General features: G+C 43.7%; 1 protein-coding gene across 1 annotated transcript in view; it reads left to right on the forward strand.

The window, feature by feature from the left end:
- The first annotated feature begins 289 nt into the window (after positions 1-289).
- The window catches only part of LOC119170121 (uncharacterized), a 31907-nt gene continuing 19146 nt past the window's right edge, over positions 290-13050 (forward strand). The window contains exons 1-6 of the mRNA XM_075885910.1: positions 290-468; positions 1733-1950; positions 3271-3406; positions 5045-5238; positions 5927-6062; positions 9895-10371. Of these exons, the coding sequence (XP_075742025.1) occupies positions 420-468; positions 1733-1950; positions 3271-3406; positions 5045-5238; positions 5927-6062; positions 9895-10371 (1210 nt within the window). The 5' untranslated portion in view covers positions 290-419. The remainder of the gene's footprint in view (positions 469-1732; positions 1951-3270; positions 3407-5044; positions 5239-5926; positions 6063-9894; positions 10372-13050) is intronic.

A 13050-nucleotide genomic window follows, 5' to 3' on the forward strand; every position in this document is an offset into this window, starting at 1 on the left:
CCATCCGTGTATCTTTGCGTCAGCAAGAGGATCATGTCAACACTCCAGAAAGCAATAGAGCAGTTGCACTCAGTGCGTGGAGAATGAGCGTATTATACGAGCAGGCCTCTTTCTGCAAGCGAAATGCGTTCAAGTACGCAAGATGAGCTCCCATTTATCATGCTTGCTACTGGACAACCTTGAGTTTCGATGCTACGTTCCCACGCCATCAGAAGTGTGCCGTCCGAGAAACTAGTACGTCGGTGAGCTATATATGAGCTGTTCTTTCGCGCGGATTGCGTCGCCCTGCGACAACACGTCGAGCAAGACGTCATCACGCCCCTGGTGGAGAGTTCTCTGTCAGTATTAAAAGGACCGCCAGCTAGAGCTAGGAGTGGTATTATTTAGAGCAGCTATAGGACCGTTGTCAGCAGCACGAAATGGCTTGTGCACCATCTATGCTTCTCTTTTTCATCTGGATTACGACATGTAAGTCACAGCATACTATTCGACATAACCTTGTTGAAAAAAGTAACACAAATGGGAGCCAATTATTGTGCATGGCACCTTAGTTTTACTTTTTTAAGTGTATTGTGCTAATTGTAACGTTGATGTGAACTGAACGAAAACACAACTGTAACGCATTATCCGAAGTACGTGGGCTTGCGCCCTGCTGACAGCTAGTTCTCTTTTTGTCCCTTTTATACTTCCTTCACATCTACTTCGCAATTTCTGCGACACACTTAAAACGATACAACTAACATCCGCTGCATTTTCCTTGGCTTCCTTATGAGTTAGTTTTTAAGGCTGTTTCGAACAACTAAGCACGCCCTTAAAATCATCTTTCATTCATTACCAACATTATGTAGTTTTTTCTTCTGTCTTAAAACGCGTAAGTTGAACATACTGCTCAACTCTTTAGAAAATGAGAACTGCGTGAGCGGTTGTTGCTCCGAGCAGGAACGCAGAAGATTTCAAACATTGCGGGCATTCTCTAGCTCAACTTTTATACCGAATCTAATTGTAGATTCTCATCTAACTTGCATAGCGCCTGAATAAAAAAATGAGTGTGTCTTTATCTAGAAGCGTGCGTAGAAACAGCGTAAATTTGTTGGACAAGCTCATGTTTAGAATATTGAGACTTTCTTATAAGACACACACTGTTGCTTCCTCTTCGACAAGCGCTCCATCTAGACTTAAAAATGCGCTTAGGTGAAAGTATAGACTAGTCAGAAACGCTAAAAAAGAAGCCTGAAATAAAGTAATTAGAAATCTTGAAAACAGTGCAAAAACTACATGAGCAAAAGAAGATAGAGGGAAAGTGCTATTGTGTCTACCCTATATTCTTTTGTCCGTTTAGTTGCTGCGCTGTTTTCAAGATGTTCAAGTAATCGCTCCTTTGCCCAGCTATCATATTAATTATTCCCGAAGCAAAGCTCCTCAGTTCTATTTCCCATTTGTTGTTGTTGTTGTTGTTGTTGTTGTTGTTGTTGTTGTTGTTGTTGTTGTTGTTGTTGTTGTTGTTGTTGTTGTTGTTGTTGTTGTTGTTGTTGTTGTTGTTGTTGTTGTTGTTTTGCAGTTATACCTACTTAATATCATTTCGCGTAACCAATGGCATTCTGTAGTATCAGTTCCCGAGTGGAAAAACAACTGTTTGGTTTTAATGTTGACTAGACTCAAACTGCCTGAGCTCGATGATATTCTACCGGCAACTGGTGCAGAGATCAATAGATGTGACAACCGTTTGTTACAGACACTAATCGTCCGGCGCAAGCACTGAGGATAATCGAATTGAAGGTTCCAGAGTCGGCGACCCGCGGATCCACTGTGACGCTGGAATGCCGCTACGACCTGCAGGAAGATCGGCTGTACAGCGTCAAGTGGTACAAAGATGGCCTCGAGTTTCTGCGCTATTTGCCCCATGAGAGGCCGCAAATACGGTCGTTTAATGTGAAAGGACTCAAAGTGGATGTAAGCACTGCTTGTTTTTTTTATTCCTTAAATTCCACAGAACTACAATTACACTGAGAATATTCAAAATATCAAATCTTTGTCGTTGAACATTAGCAGTTCGTGGCAGAATAAGTGGGACTGTGACGGAAGCTGCCCACAAAAGTGTAACAACGATGACCGTAGGTCGGCAAACTCACTCGTGAGTCGTCTAACTAAGGACTCAGCCTCAGATTTGGCTGTGAGTTGGAGTGAATTCGGCTGAGTAATATGTTGATGAGACCGACTGGGCCCTCACAGCAATGTATGCTTCTTGAGTGAGTCTGAGTTACCTCCAATTCTTTTGTCGACCTCTGACGCTCAGTAGCCGTTTGTCGGGTATTAGTTAATTCCGACGAGGTATACATGTTATGGTCGATCCGGCATTTGCCACGTCAAACAAATATCTGCGCATCCGGGGGTGTTGCATATATATATATATATATATATCACTCAGGTAATTATTCTATAAACCATAGCTTTACCGCAACGAATGTCTATTTTACAGGGACATTTCTAGTGAGTCTTTTTGTAAACGTAACATACGTAGTAAATGACTTACAAGAACGGCCAACTTGAAGAAACGCGTATACTGAAATGGCAATAAGTCCGGCAAAGCACCTACCGACTACAGCAAAGCGCAACAAAATTATGACAAGATAGTATGGCACCCATTTTCTGGCCACTGAACTTACAACAAAAAGTCACAGGTTCGCCAAAAGGGTGGAGCAGTGAATGCGATATCAGCGTATTCGAATGTTTTACGAAGCTTCGTATCCGAATGTTTACGAATCAATTGTAGCAAATATTCGCTAGCTAAGTAACGAAGTTTCGTGCGGCGCGGCTACAGTAGATGACCCCAACAGGGCTCCCACATGCGCAGTGACGGCGTTGATGAGAACCGCCTCCCGCGGGCAGCGCATGCTGGAACTAAGGGCTATACGTCGTGTGTCACCGCTGGTGGCAGTTTGTTATGTGCAGAACGCATCTATATGTGGACGGCCGCTCTAGGTACACTTTTGGCACCGTTTTTTCGTGTTGAGAACGCAGCCCGTAGGAGCTCCCGCCTGCTACAGTGGGGGCAAGAGCCGCGCGCTGATAGCCGCCGCGATAGCGCAGCCATCGTGTGTGTGTGTGTGTGTGTGTGTGTGTGTGTGTGTGTGTGTGCGTGCGTGCGTGCGTGCGTGCGTGCGTGTGTGCGATTCCGATTAAACTTATCTTCTAGTTGACGTGTTCACAGAAGAAAATCCGTATGATAACACAGTAGTGGTTCTTTCCCATAATAGAGGGTCTATTGTGCAGGTCATTAGAAGCACCAACACTACAGTAGTCCTCGACAACGTACAGCACTCGGCGTCGGGAACATACCGTTGCGCAGTTTCAGCCGACGCACCGACGTTCGATGAGGACCACGAGGAAAAGAGGCTGCTCGTCACAGGTGATTGAAAACAATATTCTGTGCATTACTGAAAGGCTGGGTGGGTCGAATGACTTGTTTGGCGTCTGTAAGCAAGGCACAGGGGTGCGCCAGCTGGAGTAGGACCTGGAGCTATTTTCGGAGCAGCAAAACTTTGCTATTCAAGCACGAAATTTGAACTTTGCAGCCAGTTTCAGGAAAAAAAAGTTACTTTTTAGCTTGAAATCTCAAATTTAGGAGCAGTATAAGACAGCTTAATTTCGAAAACATAATTGGAGCGTGAATTCGGATCATTCACACACGCATACACAGGCCACTCAGGCACCAAAACACGTACAGTGCTTGGTAGTGTGGTTGCGTGCGTGCGTCCATGAGCCGTGTTCGCACTGAATATTTTAAAGGGCCTATAAACTAGCCCAGAAACAAGTTCTTTTAAAGGCTTTAAAGGCTTGCTTTCAGAAAAGAAAACAAAATATGTGCAAACCATTAAACATCACCTATCCTATAATAATTGTTCGAGGAGGGCTCCTGAATTACGACCTACCAGTAATTTTTAGACGTCAGCGATAATACAAATACTCGTAATCATGCAGTGCGTGCACCCATAAGTAATTGAAGAACAAAGTGTGCAGCACCTTCGACATATAAGCACGCTTATTTGCAAGACACTTGTATACTGCGATGAAAGTGACCTAAGTGTCAGCACGCGATAGAACAAGGCCAAGAAATCCTAAAAGCACTATCATTTTTTTTTCTTTTCGTTCGCGGTAGTGTTTGGGGTTGAAGTCAATGCGTCTAAATTGAATTGTATGATAATGTCCAAACTGCAGGTAGCCAACTCGGCCTTCCTTTCTTGCTAAAATTAATGCAAGTGGGAAATTTTTGAGGCTGGGAGGCAGCAATTTTAACGAATTTCACGGTTTTAGCTCATATTGTCGCAAAAAGAAGAAATTTAAGCAAATTTGCGCAATCGGCACATTTGTCACACCCTTAAACACAGACAATATAAGCAGGGATGTCTTGGTAGGTATTGCAATGTTTGTTTACACTGGCTTTACAGCATTGATTTGCGCCGAATTCTCGGCACAGTAGAGTTTTGACATCCTTACCTCCATCGGAATTCCACTGTTACGGCTAAGCATCCGCGAAACTGTAAAACAGTGATAGAACTTTAACCACCAGGCGATCGCTGTGATTTCCGTAACGATGTCAATTGTGGGCATGCCGCCCGAAAGCCACATCAGAACGAGGCGTCACGCAAAGTTTTCGAATGATGACCAACAAGCACTAACAAAACTCTTACCTAACGTATTTCCTTCATCATAGTTTAACTAGTAAGCTTGCTGTGTATGAACACACGGTAGAAGTAAATTCAACAAGGTGATACAAGCCCGCCTATTTTCAGTAATTCTGGCACCTCTAATTTCACTACGCTCAAGCATAGAAAATAAGAGGCGCACTGATGTTGCAGTGATCGCAGCCGCTGATTTTTACGGCAAAAAACAGAGACAGGGTGCAGAGAACAAAAAACAAAAATAGGCACCCGGAACCAGCAAAGCATAAGTTGCGCGCCAACTACCGCCAGCGAACTTGATGCTGCCGCAGTTTCTCGATTGATTGATAATGTACGTGTTTATGTTTTCAATCCACACTCCGCAGAAACACCGCTGTCAATAGACCAGCCACCAATCGGTATCCTGGGTGGTTCTGTGCGTCTCAACTGTGCGCACAACTTTGGCAGCTTGCCCCTGTACAGCTTCAAGTGGTTCAAGGACGACAAAGTATTATACACGTTTATTCCCCGCAACAGGCCACCGGGAGAAATGTACAGCGTGACAGGAGTGACAGTGGATGTAAGTATATATTTGGCATGTCCCGCAGAAAACTATCTTTACAGTTCTTTAAGCGTTGCCCTTCTTCCCCTCTCTTCAGGGATGACCTCCACTATCAGATATATTGTATTAGCAACCACATGTATACTGTTAAACTGAAATTGTATGTAATTACAGCATAAACAGCGAGTTGTTTCCGGTTGCAGTGTATTGCGAACATTCACAAAAAGTTTCCATCACGTAATGCGGGTTGTGACCATCACAAAAGACACATAGCGTTGAAAAATAGTTGATGAGGCGGAAGCATACATCTCACAAAACATGTGGCTTATAAAAAGAGAACTTTTAGGAACCTCTGCACGCGCTGTAATAGAAGGCAAAACACCAGTAGGATCGAAGGGTTCCTTGTTACAGTTTTATGAGCTTCCGTTCGTTCCAGTCGTCAGGTGTTAAACTGTGAGTCGCGTCCTCCGATAGCGTCAGATTGACGTCTTCAAGTGAAAAGATTACGCATACTTCGAATCCACAATTTCTGCGTCGGTCATGCTGCACCACGAAACGAACATCAAACACTAAACAGAATGATAATTAAGCCAACAAGGCCAATTCTTTCCAATATTTGTCAGGTGCGCTCATTTCACATGTACGCCGACAAGAGTATGCTCCTTTCATTAAAGAGCTTATCAATCTTCTACCTGCGCAACCGCAGATGCTGCAGAGCAACTATTCGTCCCTCTACCTGAAAAACCTGAGTGCCCTGAGTGCAGGCGCTTACCGCTGCGAAGCCAGCTCCGATGCTCCGCCTTTTCTCACGGTCCAAGACGAGAAAAGGCTTGCGGTGTTTGGTATGTATGCGCAATACCCAAGAGGCCACTGCACCTCCAATTTATTGATTTTGCCCTTAGAGTATTCTCGCAGTCAGCTGGAGTCGTGGCAGACAACAACGTTTCCATTTCCGTTATATATTTAATTAGGTTACTCAATTTCTATGCAGTGTGAGAACCTACGTTACGCAAAACATTTGGCAGATTACTGACTGTGCAGCTTCGCGTAGTGATGCCCACTTGTGTTAACATATTGCGCAATGTGTCCATGCAAAGCAGGTAATTGTACACGTGACAAGTGCAGTTGTGTCACACAAAGACAAGACCATCGTGGCAGACGAGATGCATGGTTGGTTGCCAGGTAGGTCGTTCTTAGTAAGCTGGCACAACCCACTGCGGAGGATCGGCCATGAAACAAATGGTTCCTTGTTTCAGATATTTAAATTGTTTTTATCTCATATATTTTTGGAGACAGATAACGTACACAGTAACTCATTGGCCAAATCAATGAACGAAAATAATGACAAGCCCATGGTTGAAAAACAAGCTGCAATTAGATAAACAGAACGCTAAATTTGTTTCTCTTCACATATAAAATCATACACGGCATCACAGACGTCTATTTATTTATTTAAAAAGTACCTGCAGCGCCTGAAGGCATTCTTGCAGGGGGGGGGGGGGGGGATACAGAACGTAAAATGCGCTTACACAAAAAGAAATATTCATAAACAAGATGGTCACACAAACAGATTATAAAAATGGAGCTGCGACAGTAGCAATATGTCCCTAAAAGGTGTTTCAGTGCGGCAGTCTGCAACTTCCTGTGGGAGCCGATTCCACTGGGGGATTGTGAGCGGAAGAAAGGGGGTTTTGATGAATGTTTGTTCTGCGAAAAATTCTCCTAATTTTATGGGGTGGTCAGTTCTCTTGGAAAAAAAAAGGAGTTGAAAGGTAAGATTCTTTATCTATTTTGATCAACCCATCAAATATTTTGAATAGCATTTCTAATCTCAAGCGTTTCCTACGTAATACCAACAAATCTCAGCCTAACCTATCTTCAAGTGTAGTGACACTGACACTGAAGTTGTAGTTGCTCATCACAAAACGAGATGCGCGGTTTTGGACGATCTCAAGCATATTATACAAAGTTTTTGTTTGTGGGTCCAACGCCACAGAAGTGTACTCTAAGATAGGTCGGACGTTCCTGTGAATAAAGCCCAGTTCAGTAGCACCAAAAAAAAAAGCAACCAGGAATAATAAATTCAAGCACATCTGTCAGAAGGTCTCACCTAGAAATTGTTTTCTCTGGTTTGTAAACAATTTTAATGTTAAAAATAAATTATTCAGACATTCACTCTCATTGCAATAAAACATAAATCTATCTGCTCCACACCACACCCGTTCATGTAAAATTTCAGTGGGGGACCTCGGCATCATATGCCAGTAATTGATATTTCTGCCCTTTTAGTGGAGCGCCATCAATTCCTGCTAAGATAATTGAGACGAAGAAACTCGGATATTTACGAAGGAGATTTAGCGAAGTAATCTGACGTGGCTTTTTTTTTTTTCAAATCGCGCCGAAGAGACGAATGTCAACATCGCCATATACAAATTGTGGGACTATCATGGGATGATACTGCGAGTGCATCTGCATTCACTTTTGTCACCTGGTACTTACACCATGCGAATAAGACGTAAATGTCTTGGAACTAAAATACTTTCAAGATATCTGACAAATTAGCGGCAGGTAATGAAGAACACGGCGATTTGCGTAAAGACAGCAATTTGAGTAAAGCTAGGACAATTTCAATTTCACGGGAGAAATAAGAAGTCAGGAAAACTAATTGAAGACCAGTCCCAAGATAATTATGCAATTCCCACTCCTGATTTTTCTTCACTACGTGAAGCATCAGTCAATATTGCGATGTTTATTTCTGAATTTGAGAAATGGCCTTCTAAAAGATATTTAAGTATCTACTAGAAAAATGACAGCATTTCTTGGGAAATATATCGCCAAACAGCGAAAATGAATTCTGTGCACCTTAATCTAGACTACTGATTGGGAAAAATGTTGTCGGCTGATTAATAAAAGCATACTGACTCCTTTGTGGGGACGCATATAACTGTAAGAAGTTAAGCACTGTTAAGATGTAGAACCATGTGGGAAATAAAGACGGGCGCTTATTTGCGACAAACTTGGTAAGCTCAAGACATAAACCTAATGATTTGCGTTTTAGAAAACCAAGAGAAAACCGATGCACCAGAATACAAGACGTAGCCGAACTCCAATATCGGGCGAATATACAAATATTAAATTGTAGTGAGCACATAACAACCTGACCCGTGATAATCAAGATGGTTATTTCCGAAAGAATGGCACAACCCATGGTGCACCACGTGGGATCAGCCATGAGGCGTACGACAGTACAATTTGGGAGGGAAAATAAAGAAATAATAAAAGAAGAAAGAGACAGGAGAAAAATCACAAAACTATGCGAAAAAGATATTCTAAAGAGAAACAAAATTATTTGTTATACTTTTAGTACTTTTAATGCAATGCTTTTTAAAGTTAAAATGAATAGATAAATGAAAGGTAATGTTTAGATGTACTCATAGTATTAACCTGGTGTCCGCTTTGATTATTTAAAATAATTAAATACAGCATCGTAAATGACCCTGTTGCAGTGTCCGAGTGCTGACGACCCCAAGGAGAGCAATGTCAATGTAGAAAGCTCAAGGTCACTTTATTCTCAAAGGTGGTTTCAGAAATCTTTGCCTTAGGTTTTGGTATCTTCGACATCCCATAAAGAAATGCTCCGTCGTTTCTGCTTCATTACAAAAGTTACATTGGGAGAAAGGAACGAATCCAGGCCCGTGTAAGTAAAAATGTAATGACGGTAGTCTGCATCGCGATTTTGTGAACGTAGCTTCCAATTGTCTTGTGCTGCTCTATGTGCTATTCCACCGATACCAAAGGTGCTAGGAAATTGTGTCGCTTAGCACATAGGATTCAGTACGTTCCTCGGGAATTCTGAATCGTGCGAACGTGTTATTGCGGGAAGGTCTTAGAATATTTAGAACAGGTCGTTTAACGGATGCTGCCGCTAGGGTTTCCGCCGCTTCATTTATTTCTAATCCAGTGTGACCTGCATCCCGAACCAGATGAACGTTTTCATCCCGAACCAGATGAACGAATAATTTGGCATATACAAATAAAGTTCTGCTAGGCAGCTCGACGAGTGAAGTGCTGTTAGAGCAGTGCACACGGAAAATGAGTCCGTTAGCACCACTACTGAAGGAAGGTGTGATGGGGGTAGACAGTGCAAGAATAAGTGTCATTATTTTTACCTCTAATATTGGAGTGAAGTCGGGCAAGCGAAGATAAAAGGACCAACTAAGATCCCTTGAACACATTCCCACTCCACCCTTCACGTCAGTTACAGAAGCACGTGAGGCTACTACTGGATTTATCCGCACGCTCTTGAGGTAGTTTTCAAACAACCCTTTTAAATATCTGGTGGGTAATAGTTTAGCACTCTTTGAAAAGATATCATCAAATTCTATCACCGCTGTGGCATTACGTTTGTCGCTGCTGAGATCCTTCAACTTCGTCGTCGTCGTCATGGTCTCCTACAAGCATCGATGGCCATTCTCATTCGGTTGCTTCGTCTTACTTTTTTTGAATTGCCTCACCTTCCATTTTCCCTTTTTCGGACCTTTCGCCTTTTCACGTGCATAACATCAAATTCTAAGTCCACGGTGGGGTACAGTACTAATTATAGATCAAATTCTGAGAATGTCCTTTTCACACCGCATCATTTTTTCTTTAAAGATTTCTCCCTCTTTCTCGCAGAACAACGTGACATGAGACCACACATCATGTACGACAGGGAGTCTTACAAGGTGGGAGATTTCGTGCGCCTCAACTGCACCTCCAGCCGGTCCAGGCCGGCTCCCAAACTGGCGGTGTACGTCAACGACCTCCTCTTGATCGACGCCGACGTCAGGACTAAAGTCGACACGCACCCGGACGGCTTCCAGGTGACCACGCTCTCTGCGAACATCCCAGTAAAGCAGCATGGCGTAAGCAGAGCCGCCCTGCGAGTCAAGTGCCAGGCCAGTTTCGTGGGCCTGTACGAAGCCGTGGGCGAGATGGCCATTCCAGTTGGGCGGCATACGGGAGACGACAAGGCGCCTTACCAGCACCAGCGTCCACAGCACAAGCAACCATCACAGCGACAGCCACACCTCGGTCCCATATCGTCGACACAAGACGAGTGTCTCACCAAGGCTATGGAGATTCTGGCAAGGGCGTGGGCCGCCTACCAGTGAATAGAGTTGCAACCAAGGATGCTCTTCTTATACTTACACTAATAGATGCGTAAACGTTATTAGAAATAGGTATACTAGAGACTTCTGAATGTTTATAATAAAGCTGTAGCAAATTGTTTCCCAGTCATTGCGTTATTTATTTACAGCACGTTTTTACTGTACACACTTTAATTCATAGGCCACGAAAGCGTCGTGGTCAATCTGTTCGTCAACTGGATTAATGTAAAGTAGCATGACGATGCTCTATCCACTTTCATGGCGTACAAGAGACTGTATTTATCTGCATGTTCTCTCCCAGAAAAATTAGAAGAAGTCGTGCATCACGCTAACCATTTCTTTCTCTTCACTACAATTACCACAGACGCCCAAGTATTTTGGTGTAACTCTGCTATTAATCAAGCCCTCGCTTATTGTATTCTCCTTCGCCGCCGCAGGGTATCAGGTTACAACAAAACACTCCCTGGCTGACACGTGCGCCTTCACGTAAACGATGTCTTTTTGCATCACCCCAACGACAAGGATCGCAACGACAACACAAAGATGGTCCAGCCGGATCGCGAGAGATTGTTTCCCGGAAAGCTTGGCGACAGACAGCGAGTGTCATTTGCTGTTTTGCTCAACCACTTCAGTTCAACGGTGTATTTGCCTGAGGTGCGCCTATGCGAAATGAAGCTGAGAACGAAATAACAACACCAGAGAATAAATTAGGTGACGATAAATCCTAGCACAGTTTAGTTAACGAGGATTCCATTAGGCAGTTTTTACGTCACAGCCAGTGCATGATAATACGAAGTACTTGCAGTGTCTTAGAAGAACCAAATGTTGGGCGAGTTGGCTTTCTAATCAGAGAGGCATTTTGCGCAACAAAAAAAACTGACAAGAAGGGACCACAGACAAGCGCAGACTAAAGGCTTGTGCACACCGGCGACTTGCAGCGGTCGCGCGACCATTCGCGACTGGCGACTAAAAAGCGACTGTTGTTCACATGGGCAGAGGCTGCATGCGAGCGACCGGAAGTCGCAAAACTAGAGAGTCACTTAGAAGTGTGGCAGCTAGGGCTAGTTAGTATGGCATGACGATAGTTATAGCTCGAGAACAAAACGGCGACACAGAGACAGTGTGAGTCACGTCCGGATCTCGTTGTCAGCGAGAACTCTGGAGACCGGCGCCGATCAGCTGATCGCCGCCAGCTGAGTGAACGGAGCGAACCGAGCGCTCCGCATTTATTGTTTTCGTCCCTTCTGGGCCAGCGCTGAAAAAAAAAAAACAAGCAAGAAAACAAATATTGAGCATCACTGATTGGTTCTAGCAGCTTTGCGACTGCAGTCGAGCGACTGAAAAATCGGTCAAGAAGCGACTAGCCGATGAAGTGCTTTGCGACCGTTTGCGACCGTCCGCGACTGTTTGCGACCAGTCGCAAATGGTCGCGCGACCACTGCTAGTCGCCGGTGTGCACCAGCCTTAACAACTGAAGTTTATTTTCAGAAACACACCCATAAAAAGGGAATATCTGTGGAAATATCGAATACCCGTGCATTTTTAATTTCGGACAATATGCCTCGTCAAACGCGAAAAACGGCCGGCGTATCGCGGCATCGGCGCCAACACGAGTTATGCAAGGAATCACCGCGTGAAGACATCACAATATAACGTCATCATTACGTCACTATGATACAGCATCGCGTGACGTAAGATCGTGATTTGATGAAAGGTTGGCCACCAATCATGGAGGCAGTGCGAAACCAGGTGAGTTGCAAAAAGTTTTCCAAACCTCCGATCTTGGGGGCTCTGCAGATTTACCGTAAGCTTTCCGTGCGTACACAGCGAGGCACGATCAATACACCGACTAAAAGAAAAAAATATGTATTTCGCTTTCGAGTCATCTTATATAAATGCACAAAGAACCCTGTGATTTTTTTTTTTTTATTCTTCGTGGAGTACCTAAAATGAGGACAATATGTACGCCCCAGGTTTCGTCAAACAACCCGAGGTTTCTCTTTATTATAGATATAGCTGCCGGTGACATAAAACTATATAGCGGAGCGGTTAACCCCTCACGACCCGCTTTCCCTAAAAAAGTGTGACGCGATGGTCGGGAAAACAGAAAATAAAAAATACGCATAAACACAAACTAATATTTCTTGTTAATGTGTGTGTGTGCGCGCGCGGTTGTGTGCATGTTATAGGTAGGATAATGAGAATTAGCTGCATCTGCTGTCGGCGCAGAAATAGATGGAACACTTGGCATTAAACAGTTTTAGATTAGGGTCTCTCAAGCATGGGAAAATTCAAAAACACGAGTGTTGAAAAGAATGCAAAACGAAACCCGTCACTATCATCATCAATAATATTATCATTCTCACAACGCGTCTACTACAGGGCAAATGCCTCTCCCGTGTTTCTTTAGTTGACTAACTAAAGTCCAGCGTTTCCTGTGGTCCCGTTATAAACACCGCAAACTTATTATTCTCACACGCCCTCATAATTTTCTGTCTGCACCCTGGCCCACTTGCCGTCTCTTGGAGCCTAGCCTGTTACTCTGCATGCATGAAACAGGCCACAAAGCCACGCAAAAAAAGCTTACAAATGAGGTAATAGAATGAGTTGCTGGGCGAGTTGGTTCGTTGGCTAAAAATAAAAGTAGAGGGCAAAAGAAAGCTAGACACAGGAAACAGGT

This window comes from Rhipicephalus microplus, chromosome 2 (assembly GCF_043290135.1).
Source record: "Rhipicephalus microplus isolate Deutch F79 chromosome 2, USDA_Rmic, whole genome shotgun sequence".
NCBI classification, from domain to species: Eukaryota; Metazoa; Arthropoda; class Arachnida; order Ixodida; family Ixodidae; genus Rhipicephalus; species Rhipicephalus microplus.